The sequence below is a fragment of the Spinacia oleracea genome, chromosome 3, assembly GCF_020520425.1.
Source record: "Spinacia oleracea cultivar Varoflay chromosome 3, BTI_SOV_V1, whole genome shotgun sequence".
NCBI lineage: Eukaryota > Viridiplantae > Streptophyta > Magnoliopsida > Caryophyllales > Amaranthaceae > Spinacia > Spinacia oleracea.
The window spans coordinates 54,290,257-54,311,912 of record NC_079489.1 but is presented as its reverse complement, the minus strand read 5'-3'; the positions used below and the strand labels follow the sequence as shown (position 1 = coordinate 54,311,912).

Sequence of the window (21,656 nt, the reverse complement as noted above, 5' to 3'; positions counted from 1 at the left end):
TAATTCCGGAATCGGAAATATTAAATATTGTTCGTATCGGAAATGAATTCCGGAACCGGAAAATTTAATCGGAAGCGCATCGTACGAATAAGCATCGGACGAGGCCTGCCGGACGAGGCCCAGCACGAAGCCAGGCCATCGCCCAGCAAGCCAAGCGCGCCGCACAAACAGCCACGCCAGGCCCAGCACAAGGCCAGGCCCAGCAGGCTGCGCAGCGCGCACAGCACGCGCAGCGCGCAGCGCGCGCGGGCGCTGCGTGGGCTGCTGCTCGCGCGCACGCATGGGGCCCATCGTGGCAGCCGTGCGTGTGTGTGCAAGTGTTTGTGTTCGTGCACGTTTCCTAAAACATGCAGAGTTCGGTTAATGATTAAATTCCTAATTCTATTTGATAAATTAATTAAATTAGAGTTCTTGTAGGATTCTAGGTTTAATTAATTTGTATCTGAATAGGATTTCGATTCCCTTTCCATACCCCTATAAATATGAGGCTAGGGCTCACAATTTATAACAAGTTTCAAAGTATTCAAAAAGTGAGTTTTTGAGAGAAAACTAAAACACACATCTTGCTCATAAAAGTGCCGAAATTTTCTAGTACCTTAAGGGCGATTCTAGTTGGTCAATCTTAAGGCGGATCCGGACGTGCTGTGGACTATCTACGGAGGGACGACACTTGGAGTCCTAAAGACTTGTTCTTGTTCGGTTCGGGCGCAGCTAGGGAGGGCACGCAACAAAGAGTATGCATCTAAATTATGCTATATGATTATGTGTAAATAATATGTTGTCCTGGGTTAATGGTTGTTTCCGCATGATCTATGTAATGTCATATGTATCATAACCTAACAGCAACTACATTGGCTTTTCCCTCATGGTACTGGATATCCAAATCATAGTCCTTAATTAACTCCAACCACCTTCGTTGGCGCATATTCAAATCCTTTTGTGTGAAGATGTACTTCAAACTCTTGTGGTCCGTAAATATCATACACTTCACACCATACAGATAGTGTCTCCATATCTTCAATGCGAATACTATAGCCGCCAGCTCTAAATCATGGGTAGGGTAATTGGATTCATATGGCTTCAATTTCCTTGACGCATACGCAATAACTTTCCCGTTTTGCATCAATACACACCCCAAACCATTCTTAGAGGCATCACTATACACATCGTATGTACCACTCTCATCTGGTAAGGTTAACACTGGCGCGGTTGTCAATCGCGTCTTTAAGGCTTGGAATGCTTCCTCACACTGGTCACTCCATTCGAACTTGGTTTCCTTCTTCATCAAGGTAGTCATGGGCTTGGCTATCCTAGAGAAGTCTTGAACAAATCGTCTATAGTAGCCAGCTAATCCCAGAAAACTACGAATGTCAGTCACACTCTTGGGTGTAGGCCATTCACTAACAGCTTTGATCTTAGCAGGGTCAACTGCCACTCCTTCTTTTGACACAAAATGTCCCAAAAATGCAACTCTTTCCAACCAAAACTCACACTTTGAGAACTTGGCATACAACTGGTTATCCCTCAAGGTACTCAACACCGATCTCAAGTGTTCCGCTTGATCTTCTTCACTCTTTGAATACACTAGGATGTCATCTATGAAAACCACTACAAACTTGTCCAAATAGGCATGGAATACACGGTTCATTAAGTCCATAAATATTGCAGGGGCATTGGTTAACCCAAAAGGCATAACAGTGAACTCATAATGTCCGTATCTAGTTCTGAATGCAGTCTTTGGTATGTCATGGTCAGCGATTCTAAATTGATGATAACCCGAACGCAAATCGATCTTTGAAAAGATTCCTGCTCCTTTTAGTTGGTCAAATAGGTCTTCTATCCTAGGTAATGGATATTTGTTCTTGATTGTGACCTTATTGAGCTCCCTGTAGTCTATACAGAGCCTCATGCTTCCATCCTTTTTCTTCACAAACAACACTGGTGCTCCCCAAGGCGATGCGCTTGGCCTAATATAACCTTTCTCCAATAGATCCTCTAGTTGGCTTTTTAATTCATTCATTTCTGCTGGAGCCATTCGATAAGGTGCTTTTGAAATAGGGGCGGTTCCAGGCACTAAATCTATGGTAAAGTCAATAAGTCGATTGGGAGGCATCCCCGGGATCTCTTCTGGAAATACATCAAGGAATTCATTGACTACTGCAATATCCTCAGGCTGATCCTTGATCACATGCTCTAAGTTCCTTACATTACATAAGAAGGCTGGGTTCCCTTTACTGACTAGCTTCACGAGTTCCATTGCCGTGATGATTCCTATGTTCTTAGGTTTACCAAAACGACGATATGACACTACTTTGCCTAGGCTAGACCTCAAGTGAACCTTCTGCTTCTCACAATCTATTTTGGCTTTGAACTTGGCCAACCAATCCATCCCTAGAATTACATCTAGCTTTCCTAACTCGAATTCGATTAGGTTAGATAAGAACACGGTCTTGGCTATGGTCATAGGCACATCTCTATGGATTTTGGTACACTTCACTATACTACCAGTAGGTATGACTATAGGTACTTCAATTGATTCAGGCTCTTTCAACCCTAATTTCCCCAAAGCATCTACTGATATAAAAGAATAAGTCGCACCAGAATCAAATAGAACTTTAACTGAAACGGAATTAATAGAAAAAGTAACCGCTATGACGTCAGAGGAAGTCTCCGCTTCTTGCCTAAATATCACATTCAACTTTCCTTGGGCAACTCCTTTGTTATAGCCACCTCCATTGGTGTTCCCATTGTTGTTTTGATTCCCATTCTGCTGTTGGTTCCCTCCAGGCTTTCCATGGTTCTGGTGATTGCCATTGCTATTGCCATTGTTACCACTTTGGTAGTTCCTCTGATTTCCACCTCCATTTCCCCCATTCCGATTCTGATTATTCCGGTTATTGCCTTGGTGGTTACCTTGATTAGGCTTTCCATTCTTAGAATAGCATTCATACTCCCTATGGCCTAACTTCTGATAGAATCTACAAGTCACCAAATTCCCATCACAATCTTTTCCAGGGTGATTCATGTTACAGCGCCTACATTCGTAGGTCCGTACTCCATTCCTTCCAAACTGATTTCCACCACCTTGGTTGTTGCGATTACCACCATTGTTAGCCCTAAACTGGAAATTCCCATTTCCTTTGTGCTTCTTAAAATTCCCCTGATTCTGATGGTTATTTCCTTGATTCGAGCTTCCACCATCCTTTCTCTTGTCAGCACTACCATTCTTCCTTTGCTGTAGCCCATACAGGTGAGCAGCTTTTCCGTACATGGTGTCTAATGAGGTAAAGGTCTCTCCAGACAACAACAGCTGTAAGTCCATGGTCAAACCATTCTCAAATCTTTGAGCCCTGGGCTCTTCCGTTGCCACCACTTCAGGTGCAAACCTAGACAGCTCTATAAACTTAGAATAGTATTCCGTCACAGACAGACCTCCCATTTTGAGTTTAATGAACTTTTGCGCCTTTTGCTTTTTCAGATAAGGTGGGTAAAACTTGTTCCTTACTGCAGTTTTGAATGCTTCCCATCCAAAGTTAGGTGTGGCTCTAAGGGTATTTTCACATCGTTGCCACCACAAATCAGCTTCACCTCTCAGGTAGTACACAGCACTATTCACCCTAAGGTTTTAGGGGCAATTCACAGCTACAATGAGTTTATCAAACTCTCTCAACCAGTTCTCCAACACACTTGGTTCAATCTCTCCGCTATAGAGTGGAGGCTTGCTTTGAGCTATTTTCTTAAACATTTCCCCAGCCGGGTCATGCATTGGGTTCGCTCTGGTTTGAGCTAGGTCACGAACTACCTCAGCTAGTTGTCTAACCACTTCAGAAATCTCTTGGCTAGCCATATCCCTTCTCCTGAATAAATAAAAAGGCTAACTTTAATATTGGTTGGACATGACATTACTAAGGCACTGGTTCGACAACGAACCTACTCACAACAAGAACACATTTAAGCGCGGCCTAGGGGGAAGAGTTGGCGCCACTTTCGGGCCTTCTCACCCCACTATTCAATGCAAGTAAATTTAGATCGTTGCTACTAAACCACCTTGCACATAAAATTTCATTGAAGAAATAACAAATAATCCCTTTGCGATACCCACAAGACTTAAAATTGAGAATTAAACTTAAAGGATAACGAAAAAGGAAATTCTATTCTTTTATTAAAACTCCAATGAATAAGTCTTACATCCACTAATGCCATAACATTTATTCTCCAACTATAATAAACTAAAACCATAAATAGTAGCTTTGCCACTTTATTAATCAACGAAAAATAAAACTAAGGATTACATTTCTCTAGAGACTAACGTCATCACGACGATCATTTCTTTCCTTGTATTGCTCTGGAGTAAAGTCTTGATCATTAGGATCATCCAAGTCTTCTTCCGGATCCGAGTCTTCATCCATAGCCTCATCATTTTGATGTGGCTCACTATCAACCACATTTTTCTCTTCAAGCTCATCTTCAGATCCACTGGATATCTCAATGGTTGGTTCAGGAACTATAGGGTTAGGATTCTCAATCTCTACAACATCATCATCACTATCCTCCTCAACCTCACTAGCTTGCTCATCATGGATCATGCCATCCTCACCATCACTTTCTATTCCTCCATAGCCCATACCAAAACCCGCAGAATACTTTCCATCCTCATAGCTAATTTCCGCGACCTCTAGGATAGTAGCAAGAACCTCAGAGTCATACTTCCACCTACCATCACTAGTCCCATATTTGTACCAATTAGGGGTACCATCACCATAATGCATGTCACTGAACCTATTCTTGAGGTCTATGTAAGGGTTCTTATGGGGTAAACAATGTATAATCATACTAGCCATCATATCTTTGTGCCTAAGGTGGGGCATATTCTTGGTCGAAGCCAAATAGTCACAAGCAAACACGATCTTCTGAACGTACGTGCGAGGAGTCTCATTATCCATCTTCTCTAAGTATCCTAGACTGGTGAACTTAGAAGGTAGCATCCTTAATTCCTGAAAATTCACAACTCAAAAGTCTTACTAACGCGTTTCCATAGAATTTCCAACCCCAAAAGGATACAATAAATAGTTCGTGGAGCCATACAATTTCAATGCACAAATATATGCTCAACATGAAATATGATGCAATTAATCACATGAAGCAAGATAAAACATGGTTAAAACATATACATGGCACTTAATAATCACATTTTCACATAATATGCATTCTTAGACTAATATGCCCTTCTTAGTCTACCCATTTCTCACTTGAAAATAATATTAATTTTCGAAATTAATTAAGAAATAACTCCTAACTTTGTTGAAATTATTTAAATTAAAATCGAAAATTAATAAGAATTATTGATTAATTAAATAAATAAATAAATAAATTTCGGATAAATAATAAAAAAAAGAAATCCTAAAATTTTAAACATAAATTCGAAATAATATTCGAATAAAATAAATAAATAAATAAATAAATGATTAAAATAAGTCGGATGATTAAATAAAATAATTTCCGAAATTAAGAAAATAAATTTGAATTTAATTCGAAAAATTCGAAAAAATCGGAAAAAAAAAAAAAAAAAAAAAATTCGAAAAAGTTAATTAATATTAAATAATAATCCGACTTTTCCACTAATTTCAAACGACCCAAAATAATTGATATTTGACCTTTAAGATATTGAGTACTCAAAATAATACGTTTTGACTTTAGGAAAATAATTTTCGAAAATCCTAAAGTTCCGCAATCGTAGTTTAAGGATTTACCACTTTGCACTATTAATTAATGCAAAGCAGCTCTCAAACTAGAGCTCTGCAAATACCACTTTGTAACACCCTAATAATTCCTTGCTTTTATAAAATCATTTTCCAACTTAAAATAAAGGAATTACTAAAGTATTACCGCCACCGTGATAACGGTTAAGGCTATTACCAGAATTACGCAGCGGAATTAAATGTCAACTAACTTTTAAAAACCATAATTAATGAAATATTGAGGCCTCCTATAATTTGGAACCAGAATGGCCCAAAACCCAAAATATAAATAATTCAAACATTTCAAACGTAATTAAAATATTAAATAAAATAGTTTCAAAGAACGAAAGCATGCAACTCTCTCAATCATCCCAAGCCACATGATTTCGATCGTACTTGATCTACCAACCTGCTATATTAATCTACTCCCCAACAATGCAAGTGCAAATGATGGATCATCATAGGGTCATTAAGGCAAAGGCCATGACCAGAAACACACAAAGCACGTAGTCAGCAAAAGCTGAGTACATACAAGCATAGAGTAATGAAACTAAAACATGCATCACTCACTAAGTACTAATCAACATGCAAAAGCCATATAATACTTAACAAACAATCATGAGACACAAGACTCGACTCTTGACTCGACTCTTGACTCACAATTTAATTAGAATAAGCTTCGAACGGGCCAAAAGAATAATCCACAAAGGGAAAAGGTGATGGGAGCCAACCATACACCAAATATAATAATAATAAAATAATCGGGCCATACCGAGTGTCGGGCCATACCGACGGCATTCCTGCGCATAATATAAATGAAACAACGTCTTGTATCATTAGTAGGAGTACGAGCTTTCCGGCAAGACTCCCCCCATTGTTCATACTCAAGGTATATACGTTCCAAGAGTTTTGAAGCTTGTTCCGGTTGCACTTAACGTTTATTAATATTTTAATAAAGGCGAACTCAAGACTCGACAACATGCATACATACAATTAATAAACAACAACCAAAACAATCTTATTTTAATGCTTTAAGACTTGTGATCAACCAAGCAAGACACTTGTGATATTACTACCATGTTCCTCCTCACCAAAGTGAGACTCCACATCATGCATATTAACATGAGGGTTGTGCTCTTGAACGACAAATCCTAATTCATTTCATACATAATATTCCCAACTGAACCCTACATGTGCGGTGGCTTACGTGAGCTAACCCTTCACATGTGGTAAAATAAATAGTACGACGAGGTACAAATAAATGGCTCAAAGTATGTTAGACATCCCGTACAATAGCATACAAATAATTAATCCATCCCTTGCATGTGAAATAAACCATACATGCATAAATATTGAACAACATGATTGACAATGAAATCCATACTCATAATAATTTCAACATGCTTGTTCAACAATTAATCCAATAAATCCAACATCACAAAACACATGCTCATTCACCGAAATAAACATGATTCCACATAATGTAATTCACATCATCAACAATCAAGTAATGTCATTGACAAAAAGGTGTGGTCGCCCTAGACTTGTACGTACCTTGAATACCTAAGCGTAGGGGCCACTTTGCAATAACGAGCACTCAACTAGAAATCACCTCCTATCATCAAAATAATGAAACTTAAATTATTTCCATGTTCATTAAATTTCCAGAAACTTTATAAAAATTAAAACCTCCTTTAGACTTTAGAATTCAATCGTTTTTCAATAATAAAATCGTCTGAATTTGCAAAATCGATCCCTAGTACGAAAACATACTTTTTCGCCTTTAAAATCAATAAAAATCGACACTTTAAACCTTTATTCAAATCTGAAAATATAATTGATTATCATAATTAAAATCATCACCTAATTATGCTAATCAATAGACTCATTAGGTCTAGGTTAAAACCCTAACTTGAAAATCCCAATAACACTAGTTTAATATCATAAAAATCAATGCTTTATTAAATAAAAAAAATCTGAAAATTCATCCTTTGATAATTAAAACAAACCTAATGAATCACAACACACAAATCCTCAAACCACGGTATTCATAACCGGTTCCCAGCATTTTAATTACTCAAAACAATATTAATATAATAATTTAAAATACGGAATTTAAATAGAATAGGTAAGGAAGAAGAGAATTATACCAATCCGGCCTATAGCACGGAACAACCACGAATTAGAGTGATTGGGCGAAAATTGAACAAGAACGAACACACACACACACAACGCAAAACTCGTGTGCGTGCGTGCGCAGCGACGAAGGGGGACGCAGCAGGGTCGCGCGCGCGGGCTGGGCTCAGCGCGAGGGAGAGAGCGAGTGAGCGAGAGGGGTGCTGGGCGCTGTGCGCGAGGGAAGGCGAGGGCACAGCGCGCGCTGGCGCGAGAGAGCAAGCGAGGGAAGGCGAGGCACGCAGTAGCGTGTAGCACTGCTGGGCGCGGAACGAGAGAGGAAGAGAGGGAGTGTGCGAGTGTGTGGGCAGCAGCGACAACACCACGCAACCACAACACACGCACAGAAACGAGAGGGCAGCAGCGAGCAAGGCTCGTGCTTGCTGCGTGCGGACCGAGCCGGACAAGAGGAGGGGGAAAGAGGAGTGTTGGGTAAGAAATCAAAGGGAGGGTTTATGAGATTTTAGGGGTTCATTTAATGATGGGGAGTCCTATTTATAGGCTCCTTATTGTTAATGGGCTAGGCTTAGGGAATTAGAATTGGGCTTAGGGAATTAAATGATTGGGCTAGCTTAGGACTTGAATTAAATACTTTTGATTGGGCTCGTTTAATAAAACGAATTGGACTTTTCATTTAAAACCCGAAGCCTTTAAAAATCATTTGCAACTCATTTAATTTCCTGACTCAAGAATTAAATTCGTTTCGTAATTAATTAAAATAATAAATATTCTAATTAATTAAAATACATTATATAAAATGCATTTAAATATTATTTAAACGATAATAAATCGTAAAATGCTTTATAAATATAATAAAATATATTTATAAATATTATAAAAATACGAGGTATTACAATACAAGTCTCCCACCCCAAGGTCAACCTCCTAAGAAAATGTATGCAATTGTGACAAGGAGTGGGAAGACTTTAGATGATAGTGCTACGCATGTTGAAGCTCCTTGCTTTAGGGGTGAGAGTTCTATGGGAAATGAGTCCTCGGACCGTGATGTTGCGGAAGAGAAGTCTCATGTCGACGACATGAGTGATGGTGATAAGTCGAAGGAGACTACTCTTCCTCCTCTCCCAATTCCTCCTCCCCCTGTCCCCAAAGATTTAATAGGCACAAGTTAGATGTGCAATTCTCAAAATTTCTTGAGGTTCTTCGACAAATGTATATCACTATCCCCTTTACGGATGCGTTGAAACAAATGCCAACCTACACAAGATTTCTTAAGGAAATCTTGAGTGGGAAACGAGATTGTGACGTAAAGGAGACGGTGAACCTCACCGAAAATTATAGTGCTATCATTCTTAACAAAACGCCACCCAAAATCAAAGACCTGGGTAGTTTTTTATCCCTTGTGCTATTAAGGAGCTTGAAATAAGCAATGCCTTGTATGATTTGGGTGCTAGCGTTAGTATAATGCCTTATTCGGTGTTTGCCAAGCTTGAGGTTGGTGATCTTCTCCCAACCAACATCACCTTGCAACTTGCCGACCGTTCGGTCAAGTACCCTATTGGCAAGGTTGAGGATGTCCCCCTAGTTGTTGGCGAGCTTACTTTCCTTGTGGATTTCGTCGTCTTGGACATTAATGAGGATGCCCATACCCCCATTATCTTGGGGAGGCCATTTTTGGCCACCGCGGGTGCTCTTATTGATGTGCAAGGAGGACTAATCACCTTGAAAGCGGGAGACGTCAAGGCTAGTTTCAAGCTTGCAATTGATGAACATTGTTGCTCTAAGATGAAAAGTTGTATGAAAGTTGACACTCTTGCTTGTGTTGAGCACAATCACTCTTGTGTTATTGCTTCTAACAATCCTTGTGTTCTTAAGTGTGATTTAGAGATTGATAGGAAGGTGAAGAAGGATATGCACGAGAGCTCCTTTGTGCTAGGCGATCCCTATGATGACGTGATCACCATTCCCGACACATTCGGGATTGATCTTGATGATGTAAGGTCACTCACTCCGGCATGTAATGGTGAGAGGTGTATGAGCAAGAAGTCTAAGCAAAGCAATCCTATGCCTAGGAAGACTTGGTTTGGTCCCCATTGAATAAGTGGTGGTTTGGGTAAGTTGTTTGTGCCCAAGGAGGCCAAGAAAGGTTTGTTGACTAGTGTTGACCCGAGGTTTGTTGTGTTTGACCCCCCCCCTTGAGCTTTGGGGGGATGCATCAAGCTAATGACGTTAAACGAGCGCTACCCGGGAGGCAACCCGGTTGTCTAACTCTTAGTTTTAGTTTTTATTTGATTTTATGCATTATTTTCCATTAATTAGCTTAATTTTTTATTTAAAGGGGAAGCTTGTGAAACATTTGCAAATTCATGTTTTGTGCGACCGAACAGGATTCCTCGTTCGATCGCACAAAACTGGTTTTTGAGGCAGAATGACCAGTTTTTGGAAAACGATCGCACAGGTTTAAGAATTCGATCGCACAGGTCTGTGCGATCGAATGACTTTTTCTGTTTGGTCGCACAGACTGGCGGGGCTGCCTCTGAACTCTTTAATTCGAAAACACGCGACTCCCCTTCCCATTTTTTTTCATTTGCGCGACTCCTCTCATACTCTCCTCTCCATTGCTCTCTTCTCTCACTTACTACTACTACCCCCCATCAATATCCCTTACTTCTCTTCACAAATTTCACTTCCCATTCATCAAATACACTCAATCTCATTCATCCCAACCCCCAAAATCCCAAAAATTTCAGATTTTTGCAAAATCCCCAATTTCTAGGGTTTTTGTGAAATTGGTCATAATTGTGTGTCTGGTGAATTGGAACTCTTGAGGCTACTTGGGATCGATCCTAGACCACTTCCTTTGCTTGTGGTGATGATTTCTTTCCCTTAATTCTTGTATTTCATTCCATTTTCACCATGTTCATATTGTTTTTGATTTTTCCTGAAATTTTTGATTTTTGGGTGTTGGTTGATGCTTGTTTGTATTGTGATTAATCTTTAATTGTCTATATGAACTATGCATGTTTGCCTCCTTGTTCCATTTAAGCTCTAGACTTTTTGAGATGATTTTGTGAGATTTTGGGCTACCTTGATTATACTTGTTTGTGGAAGTGTTGGTTGATTGATTGTGGTTGTTAGTGTAGTGTAATGTGGTTAGATCATATTTGTTGGGAAGTTGGTGTAATGTTTGGAGCTTGTTGAAGAATTGATGGTGATAGTTTATCCTTAGCTCTTGTAGTTTTTTGTTTGTCCTAGATTGTGCACTAACTTAGTTTACTCTACTTTGTGTGTCTTGGTTTGTTTCTCTTTGTTTTGTAGATTTCTGCTTAGCTTCAACTCATCTCAATGGCACCAAAGATGTCAAAGAAGAACCCCACCGTGACCGCGACCACCTCTACATCAGAGAGGAAGGCACCAACCCCGCCGAACATGGAAACCTAGGGCATTGAGTTCTCCGAACAAAGATCTTGGGATTTCTTTGAGCTCCTTTCCAAGAGGACCATTAAGCCCACCAAGTTCTTCCATCGGGAGAGCGTTCGTAGATTTGGGGTCGAGGCCGAGGTTGACAAGTTGATCAAGGGCCTAGGGTGGGAAGAGTTCGCAAAGATGAGTGCCCCAACCTACAAAAGGTTGACATTGGAGTTCCTCTCCTCGGCTCGGAAGAACCTTGTAGAACATGAGGATGGTGATAATGTGGTGGAATTGAGCTTCCAAGTCTTCGGTCGCCAATACAAGTTGAATCACAATCAAATCAATGCCCTCTTCTCCATCGACTTGAAGCATGGTTTCGCCACGAACCCAAGGTCCGAATGTGCTAACAACTATGATGAAAATAGTTGGTGGAGGGAGCTCACCGGAGACGACGGGGATTTCTTCTCCGCCTCGGCCAAATCTTCTTCTTTTCATCATCCGGCCATCCGCATCATGAGCCGCCTCCTCATCTATGCCCTTTTCTCTAAGGGTGCTACCGGTGCCTTGTCGGGCATGGAACTTGGTGGTTTATGGTTGGCCACACAAGAGGAGCAAGGGGTACTTGATTTCGGGAAATTGCTCATTTCCCGGATCATCGAGGTTCCGGATAGCCACTTGAATAAATCCGACATCCTCCTTGGCGGCATGGTCACTCTTCTTGTTCGGCTTCTACCGAACAACCCTCATGCCAAGGAGATGGCGGCTTTACCTCCCGTGGCCGGTGGTGAGTTCTTAAACATCCAGGCGATGTACCATGCCACTTGGCTCCACTACACCACCAATGAGGCACAATGGATTTGGCTTGTGAGGAAGAACGATTGGTGCTTTCTTCCGCACCCGCTCATCACTTCGTGGTCACCTAATGTTCGTTTCTTGCTTCCGCGGCATCAAAAGTTTGTCAAGGCCGCCGCCGCCGCCGCCACTACCGAGCCTACCTGTACCTCTACTAAAGTTCCTCCTCGGTCTCCTAGTCCTCCTCCCCCTAATGTGGGTAATATACCTCTCTCCTCTCCTTTTGACATGACGGGTTTGCAATCCAGCCTTGCGACTATCTTGCAAGGGCAAGAAGACCAAGCACGTGTCTTGCCTTCTCTTGCTCCTCAAGGGAGCCGCACGGGGGATTCATTTCCCGATTTTGACTCGTCCTACTACGGTAGGCGGGTGTACGACTACCATGTTGACAAAGGGGACTTTGCCCCCTATGCCAACTACCCTTACCACCCTCCCCAACAAGGGCCCATCCCTAGTTGGAATGAGGAGCGTACACCCACTTACCCGTATTGGACGGGCCCCTCCCAATCCGGTGTCACTCCCCCCCTCCTTTCCTCCCTATGACTATACTATGATGGGAGGGAGTGACTACCGTGGTGATCCAATGTATCCCACTCTCCCACCAGTTGATCGGCCTGATGGTTGGCCCGAGGATTTCACCGGGTGGCCTAAGGATTATGTTGGAGGTTGGGATGGGCCCCGAGGAGAGCCTCCCCAAGCAACTACTCCCGTGTGCCCGAGTATGCTTGGCCCCCATATACCGACGCTTCGGGTCCCGATGTGGTCCCCACCTATAATTTCACCCCTTTTACGGACAAAGAGGCGCAAGCTCATCGTCTTAAAATGGATGAATATTGAAGGATTTATGATCTTGAGCATCGTGGGGAGGGCTCAAGCACCTTTTAGGGTTGCCTCCACTTCTCCCCCATCTTATTGTGATGGTATGCTTTTATTTAGCTTGGGGGGTGATGTGTGACGTGGTGTTTGCTATGAGGAGTCTTTGATTTTTGTTGGTGTGATCTTCTTGCCACTTCATGTGGTTGTATATATGATGATGAGTTTTTGCTTGTTTTGAGTTTTTTTTGGCCATTTGGCCTTGTCTATTAACATTTTTCTCGATTGTTTTTTAGTGTTCTTTGTGGTTTGGTTTCGTTGATGTGGGTTCATGCTTGCACCCTTTGCCTTGTTCGTCGATATTTTGGTGAGTTTGTTCGGTTTTACCGATTCTTTGCGGGACTTGCTCCCACGACATTTCCGGTAATATCCTTCTATCTCACATGCATTCTTTGGGATGGGCATCTTGCATGTGGGGCATTTGGTTGGATGGGTAGATGTGCCCCTCCTTGCTTAGTTTTAGGCCTTGAGGACATAGCCTAATTCTAGCTTGGGGGGGAGTTTTGTTGTGTAGTTGCCTATTTGCGATGCTCATGTCTTGAAAACCATACCATTATGTGCACTTGTATATGTTAGTTTCTTTGTTTTTAGTTTGATTTTAGTTTGATTTTAGTTTCTTTTCTTTTCGTTTGCTTAGTTTGTTTCTTTTTGTTTTCCTTTTTGGTGTGTTTTCTTATTCTCTTCATTTTTCTTTCCTTTTCTTCTTTTTCCTTTCCTTTTGTCAAGGCAAGTTTTTCTAGGTTTTCTTAGGCAATATTCTTGATTTGGGAAAATAAAATTGGAACTTGTAGACTAGAATGCTTTTATTCCCAATTGGTAGATGTTTACACGGTTTTTAATGTCTTGGGTCGAATTTAGGATTTGGTGTTAAGGAAGTTGGTTAGAACTTTGGGTAGCATGCGTCTTGAACCCTTGGCTTGTGGTAAGACGGTGTCGATCTCTCTAGTGACTTGAAACTGGAGAGAGTGGTATTTTCTCCCATGTGAGGTTCATGTTCAAATCAGCCCAAACACATATACATATATATTGAGTGGCATGGATCCTTGGCATTGACTTCTTACTTCCCGAATTTGACTATTTCCTTCCCGAGACCGCGACCCAACTACTTTAGGGGACGATAGAGGCATTTCTTTCGGTGACTATTTTTCTTTTTAGTTTAGGACTTTATTTTCTATTTTTCATATATTTTTGTTTGCATTTGCCCCTTTGCTAGCCATTTGAGCCTTGACGCTTCATTTCTTATGAGCACATTACAAGCCTAGCTTCCCAACAGCTGCCTGATTCGACAAAGACAAATTTCTGAATCCATGTCCTCCCTGGTCTTTCTCCATACAGAGTTTGTCCCATTTTACACTACCAGGTCTGTCGTCATCATACACCCCATACCAAAGGTAAGCTCTACACACAACATTGATCTTCCTGATGATAGAGTTAGGAATAAGAAAAATTTGCCCCCAGTAGATACTGATGCTCATCAATACTGAATTAATGAGCTACATTCTCCCTACAAAAGAGAGGTGCCTTGAGCTCCACACTTTGGTTTTAGCTACCATCTTCTCCACCCAAAGATTACAATCACCAGCCTTAATTTTCCTTGCACTGATAGGCACACCCAAGTATTTAAATGGGAGTTGATCAAAACTGAAACCAGAGCAATTAGCAATCTAATCTCAAGTGTGTTGGTCAAACCCACAACTATAGATGGAAGACTTAGCTGGATTCACCTGAAGACCAGTAGTGGCATAAAAGAGCTTCAAGCCCTCAAGCATAAGCTGCACAGAGTTGGTGTCTCCATTGCAAAAGAGGAGCAGATCATCTGCAAACACCAAGTGGTTCAAGGCCATTGATCTGCATCTTGTGTAAAATTTAAAGAGGTCATGGGATGCTACCAACTTCATGGTTCTAGAGAAATACTTCATACAAAGAGTAAACAAGAGAGGAGAGAGGGGGTCCCCCTGTCTCAGACCCCTATTTGGGTGGATGATCGAGGAAGGCACACCATTAATCAAGATAGAGTATTGAGTAGTTGAGAGACAAGTCATCACTAGGTGGATAAAATGAGCAGGAAAACCTAGCTCCTTCATGATCTCCTCAATGAATCTCCACTCAACAGTGTCATAGGATTTCTTAAAATCCAGCTTCAACATACAAGATGGTCTTATCATCCCCCTATTGTACAACTTGATGATATCCGGAAAAATCAAAACATTATACAAAATGGACCTGCCAGCAACAAATGCTCCTTGGTTAGGGGAGGCAATATCAGGAAGAACAAGCTTAAGCTTAGCACACAGAAGCTTAGAAATGCACTTGTAAATTACTGAGCAACATGCAATGGGTCTGAAGTCACTCACTGAAGCAGGAACATGAAGTTTGGGAACAAGAGAGACATAAGTGATATTTATTTCCTTCAGTAGTTTTCCAGGGGAAAAGAAGTCTTGAATGGCTTGACAAAACTCATTTTTGATGACAGGCCAAGCTGACTTAAAGAACTTATTAAAGCCATGTAGGCTAGGAGCCTTGATGACAGGAATAGAATCCAGAACATGTTTGATATCCTTGTCTTAAAAAGAGCATACCAGCATTTCAGTGTGTGCCTCTGACAGTCTAAGACCTTGATCCACCACTATAGGTTTTACAGAAACTCTATTCTCCATTTTCACCCCAAACATAGAGGAGTAAAATTTAATAAAAGCTTGTTGAACCCCCTCCACTAACTGAATCCATACACCATCTGCATCTTGAATAGAGTTGATTTTATTCTGTTTTCTCCTATGTTTGATGCTCATATGAAAGATTCTAGAGTTCTCATCCCCAAGCTCAAGCCAGTTGATCTTAGCAATTTGTTGTAGAAAGGAAATATATTGTGAGTGAGCTAGTTTGTATTTGGTAGTAGCATCCTTCTCTGCAGTAGCCAAGGTGTTGTTGTAAGGATCAGAATGCAGCAAATTTTGAGCTAGTAAAAGCTCCTGGGGACATTGAATGTTGGTAGCTTCAATGTTGGTAAAACCCTACTGATTAAGAAGCTTCGGATCATATTTAATCCATTTCAATCTCTGGACCAAACTGAACATATGGCATCCTCTCACAGTTTTCTCCCAGTTGGACCTAATGATGGGTAAGAAACCTTCTGCAGTGACCCACATGTTCTGAAATCTGAAAGGCCTCTTCTGAGTACTATCTCTGTAGCAGCTAAGGATCATAGGGCAGTGATCAAAATCCCCCTCAGGGAGGAAAGAAGCCTCAGCTGTGGGGAACAAATCCTCCCATTGAGTATTAGCTAGAACCCTGTCAATCTTGGTGAAAACTTTATGAATCCCTTCTTGCTTGTTAGACCAAGTAAACTGTCTTCCCACAGTTTTGATCACACTCATGTTGCAGGTTGTCATACAATTTCTCATGTCTTGTATTTCAGAGAATCTCACAGGGGAACCAATCCTATCTTCCATAGCCATTATTGCATTAAAATCACCCTAAGTGAGCCAAGGTTGAGAGATATCAGTAGTTAAGGCACACAGTTGATTCCACAGAGTTACCCTATCCCTCCTATCATTCATTCCATAAATGAAAGAGCAAAAGAAACTAAGAGTAGTGCTTTTTGGGGTAATGTAAAAGTGTATGATTTGAGAACTCATAGCCCTAATATCCACCTCAAACACATCTGGATCCAAACCCAAGATTATTCTACCATCGAGAGCATGGCATAAGTTAATAGTGAAGCACCAACTAGGACACAAATTAAGGTAAATAGCCCCCATTTTAGGAGTCCTTACCCTAGTTTCAAGGAGACTAAAAAGTTTGATTTGGTGAGTCTGGATTAATTTCCTCAACTCATTTTGTTTCTCTTTCCTGTTTAGTCCCCACACATTCCAGAATAGGATATTATCCATTAGGCACAGGGGATCTCACCCCCTGAGCTAATGCACTAACCACAAAGCAATTGTTTCCCCTCCTGAGTTACCAGTGTCTTCCTCTTCCAAGACCTGATAATTATTCCTTCTTTGCACTGGCCTTGTGGCCAATGCCTTTACAGTTAGTGCAAAAGTGAGGCACCCAATCATATTTTTGTTTGCATTTGCCCCTTTGCTAGCCATTTGAGCCTTGACCCTTAATTTCTTATGAGCACATTACAAGCCTAATAGCCTTTGTTTTTTTATCATTGTTGATTGTTCTTTAATTCCTTCAATTCTTGAATTCTTCTTGATTTTACTTTAGTTACTTTGATCCTTAATTCTCTTGTTGATTGTTCAATTGATTGTTCTAGTCTTTTATTCACTCTTTCTAATCTTTCAATTCCATGCTTGCTAGTCTAGAATTAATGGATTTCTTGATTTCTTGTATGATTAGTGAGTAGAATTAGGTTAGGGAAAGGGGAGAATCTAGGGGCCTAATTAGGGGAACTTGATGATTTGATTGATGAATGATTGATGTGATTAAATTGATTTAGTGCTAGGATTTTCCATGATCAATTGAGTAGTAGTTGCAAATGCTAGTTGATTGAATTAGATTGGAATGTTTGATTTAGGTTTGGCAAGACATTGTGAGCCTAATTCATGCAAGTGAATGATAGTTCCTATTATATGCAATCTTATCTAGCTTAGGACTAGGCGAAAGCTCTTCTATAGGCTACGTTGCTTCGCGTGCTCCATCCGAGAGGTGGCAAGCACGTCATTTGGTTTCATTCCCCTATGTGCTATGTCATTGCATCATTCATGATTACTAGATGGTAGTTCATTTCCCCCGATTTCCCTAGACTATCCCCAACTCCCTAACGTTTCCCTTCCTTGATTCAATCTAGTTTAATTGTTAGTTTAGCTTCATAGTGATAATTCAAATCAAACTTCTTGTTCGAACTAGCTTGACATTTAAACTCGAGAACCATCGTTTCTTTGGGACGATCCCTATACTTGCCACTATAGTTCATATAGTTGGTTAGTCTAGAGGTTCTATAAATTTTGTTTGATTGTGGCGTTGATCTATCAACGACGGAAAAACGCCTTATCAAAATGGCGCCGTTGTCGGGGAACGGTTTTTGTTTTTGTGTTTAAGTTGAGACTAGTTCATCATTAGAAAATACAAAAACATTGCAATTTAGCTTAGCTTTCGTTTTCCTTGGCATTGCTCACGGTTTCTTGAGTTTGTATGCTTGTTAGGGGGCGTGCTCGTCAAAGGACCCTCCATCCTCTTGACCTCGAATTGGAGAGGACACTTAGGAGACTAAGTCGTGTACGGTCTAGCTCATCAAGCCATAACAGATTCGAACAGTTGAGTATTGGTGAGGAACAACAAGAGAGTGAGCAAGTTTTTGAGAATATGGCGCTCCCGGTTAAGAACTTGGGAATACCGGGGGAATTCGAAGCTACATGCGGTATTCAAGCCCCCACAACAAGTGCCAACAACTTTGAGATCAAGCCCGCCTTGATCAATTTGGTCCAAAGCCACCCCTTTTGTGGGAAGAGCAATGAATCACCTCACGAACATCTCAAACAATTCGAGCACTCTTGTGACACAATCAAGCACAATGGTGTTACATCGGATTACGTGAGGTTGACATTGTTTCGGTTCTCTCTACTTGGGCGAGCAAGTGATTGTCTTGACAAGGCGGTCAAGCCCAACTCACTTCACACTTGGAACGAGGTGACTAGTGCGTTCTTGGCCAAGTTTTACTCGCATGGGAAGACGGCGCCACAAAATCCAATCCTTTGAGCAAAGGCGAGACGAGTCACTCTTCGAAGCTTGGGATCGTTTTAAGGAGTACCAAAGGGAATGCCCTCACCATGGGATCCCTAAATGGTTGTTGCTTCAAACCTTCTACTTGGGGTTGAGTCCAAGTTCAAAGACAAGTCTAGATGCGGGTGCGGGAGGTCCCATCATGAATAAGACACAAGATCAAATTGAGGAGATAATTGAGGACGTGGTCCAAAATTATCAAGCATGGCATGTTGGTGCAAGGGATTATGAAGGCAAGGGAAGGAGTGATGATGAGAAAGGATCGGTCTATGCTATGGAACAAGCTCGGATCATAGAGAAGCTTAGCTCGCGGTTGGAGAAACTTGAAAGCACGCCAAGCCAACCACCTTCACCATTTGCGGGAAGAGCTTCAAGCCAACCACCATCACCATCTACAATTCCACCTCCTTCGGCCACTCTTCTCACTAAGGGGAAGAGCAAGGTTAGTTCCTATGACACAATGCCTCCGGGCACCTCTTTTTGCGATAATTGCCAAGACTATGGTCACTTCCCCAATGCATGCCCCTTAGTTCAGAATGTGTCTTTTGTGGATTATGGCCCTTCGTATGAAGGTGATTTTGATGTGGAGTATGCTCATGCCTTAAATGAGAGGTCTAGGAATGATAACCCTAACAATCAAAATTTTGCTAGGCAACCTAGAGGGCCCCCTATGTATGGTTCCCACCAAGGCTATGGCCAAGGAAGTGGGTATGATAGCCAAAATCGAGGTGGCTATAGAGCACAAGGCTATCAAAGCCAAGCACCCTATGGTCAACCTCAAGGTTTGGGCAATCAAGGCCAATACAACCAAGGTAGTTACAACCCCAACCATCAAGGTGGCGGGGGTTATAACTACTCTTATGGGCAATTTAGGGGTGCCTCTAGTGGGGGTTATCCTTTGAACTCGGGAGATCCTTATGGTGCATCTCAAATCCCACCTCCCGGATTCAATGGACCGAGGACCTTCGGCAACCAATATCAATCAAACCTTAGTGGTTATGGCATTGCACCTCCACCACTCCCGCCTCTCAAGTCTAATCTTGAGGCTCTCATGGAGTCGTTTGTGGGGGCGCAAGCCAAGAAGAATGTCGAGTTTGAAGATGGATTCAAGCAATCCAACACTCACTTGAAGATGATTGAGACCCAACTAGCACAACTTGCTAGCACTATCAAAGAGCAACAAGTGCATACAAGTCTCCCACCCCAAGGTCAACCTCCTAAGCAAATGAATGCAATTGTGACAAGGAGTGGGAAGACTTTAGATGATAGTGCTACGCATGTTGAAGCTCCTTGCTTTAGGGGTGAGAGTTCTATGGGAAATGAGTCCTCGGACCGTGATGTTGCGGAAGAGAAGTCTCATGTCGACGACATGAGTGATGGTGATAAGTCGAAGGAGACTACTCTTCCTCCTCTCCCAATTCCTCCTCCCCCTGTCCCCAAAGATTTAATAGGCACAAGTTAGATGTGCAATTCTCAAAATTTCTTGAGGTTCTTCGACAAATGTATATCACTATCCCCTTTACGGATGCGTTGAAACAAATGCCAACCTACACAAGATTTCTTAAGGAAATCTTGAGTGGGAAACGAGATTGTGACGTAAAGGAGATGGTGAACCTCACCGAAAATTATAGTGCTATCATTCTTAACAAAACGCCACCCAAAATCAAAGACCCGGGTAGTTTTTTATCCCTTGTGCTATTAAGGAGCTTGAAATAAGCAATGCCTTGTATGATTTGGGTGCTAGCGTTAGTATAATGCCTTATTCGGTGTTTGCCAAACTTGAGGTTGGTGATCTTCTCCCAACCAACATCACCTTGCAACTTGCCGACCGTTCGGTCAAGTACCCTATTGGCAAGGTTGAGGATGTCCCCCTAGTTGTTGGCGAGCTTACTTTCCTTGTGGATTTCGTCGTCTTGGACATTAATGAGGATGCCCATACCCCCATTATCTTGGGGAGGCCATTTTTGGCCACCGCGGGTGCTCTTATTGATGTGCAAGGAGGACTAATCACCTTGAAAGCGGGAGACGTCAAGGCTAGTTTCAAGCTTGCAATTGATGAACATTGTTGCTCTAAGATGAAAAGTTGTATGAAAGTTGACACTCTTGCTTGTGTTGAGCACAATCACTCTTGTGCTATTGCTTCTAACAATCCTTGTGTTCTTAATTGTGATTTTGAGATTGATAGGAAGGTGAAGAAGGATATGCACGAGATCTCCTTTGTGCTAGGCGATCCCTATGATGACGTCAATCACCATTCCTGACACATTCGGGATGGATCTTGAAGATGTAAGATCACTCACTCCAGCATGTAATGGTAAGAGGTGTATGAGCAAGAAGTCTAAGCAAAGCAATCCTATGCCTAGTAAGACTTGGTTTGGTCCCCACTCAATAAGTGGTGGTTTGGGTAAGTTGTTTGTGCCCAAGGAGGCCAAGAAAGGTTTGTTGACTAGTGTTGACTCGAGGTTTGTTGTGTTTGACCCCCCTTGAGCTTTGGGGGGATGCGTCAAGCTAATGACGTTAAACGAGCGCTACTAGGGAGGCAACCCGGTTGTCTAACTCCTAGTTTTAGTTTTTATTTTATTTTATGCATTATTTTCCAATAATTAGCTTAATTTTCTATTTAAAGGGGAAGCTTGTGAAAAATTTGCAAAATCATGTTTTGTGCGACCGAACAGGATTCCTCGTTCGATCGCACAAAACTAGTTTTTGAGGCAGAATGACCAGTTTTTGGAAAACGATCGCATAGGTTTAAGAATTCTATCGCACGGGTCTGTGCAATCGAATGACTTTTTCTGTTTGGTCGCACAGACTGGCGGGGCTGCCTCTGAACTCTTTAATTCGAAAACACGCGACTCCCCTTCCCATTTTTTCTTCATTTGCGCGACTCCTCTCATACTCTCCTCTCCATTGCTCTCTTCT

At 41.6% G+C, this 21,656-nt stretch overlaps 1 protein-coding gene and 1 pseudogene across 1 annotated transcript; one reads left to right on the top strand and one right to left on the bottom strand.

Moving 5' to 3' along the window:
* Window positions 1-18,690: 18,690 nt before the first annotated feature.
* On the bottom strand, window positions 18,691-18,791 carry LOC130471114 (uncharacterized; annotated as a pseudogene).
* A 1,700-nt stretch (window positions 18,792-20,491) lies between these two features.
* Window positions 20,492-20,998, top strand: LOC130469700 (uncharacterized). Its single transcript, XM_056839131.1, has one exon. It carries the CDS (start codon window positions 20,492-20,494, stop codon window positions 20,996-20,998), a length of 507 nt encoding a protein of 168 aa, XP_056695109.1.
* Window positions 20,999-21,656: the final 658 nt, after the last annotated feature.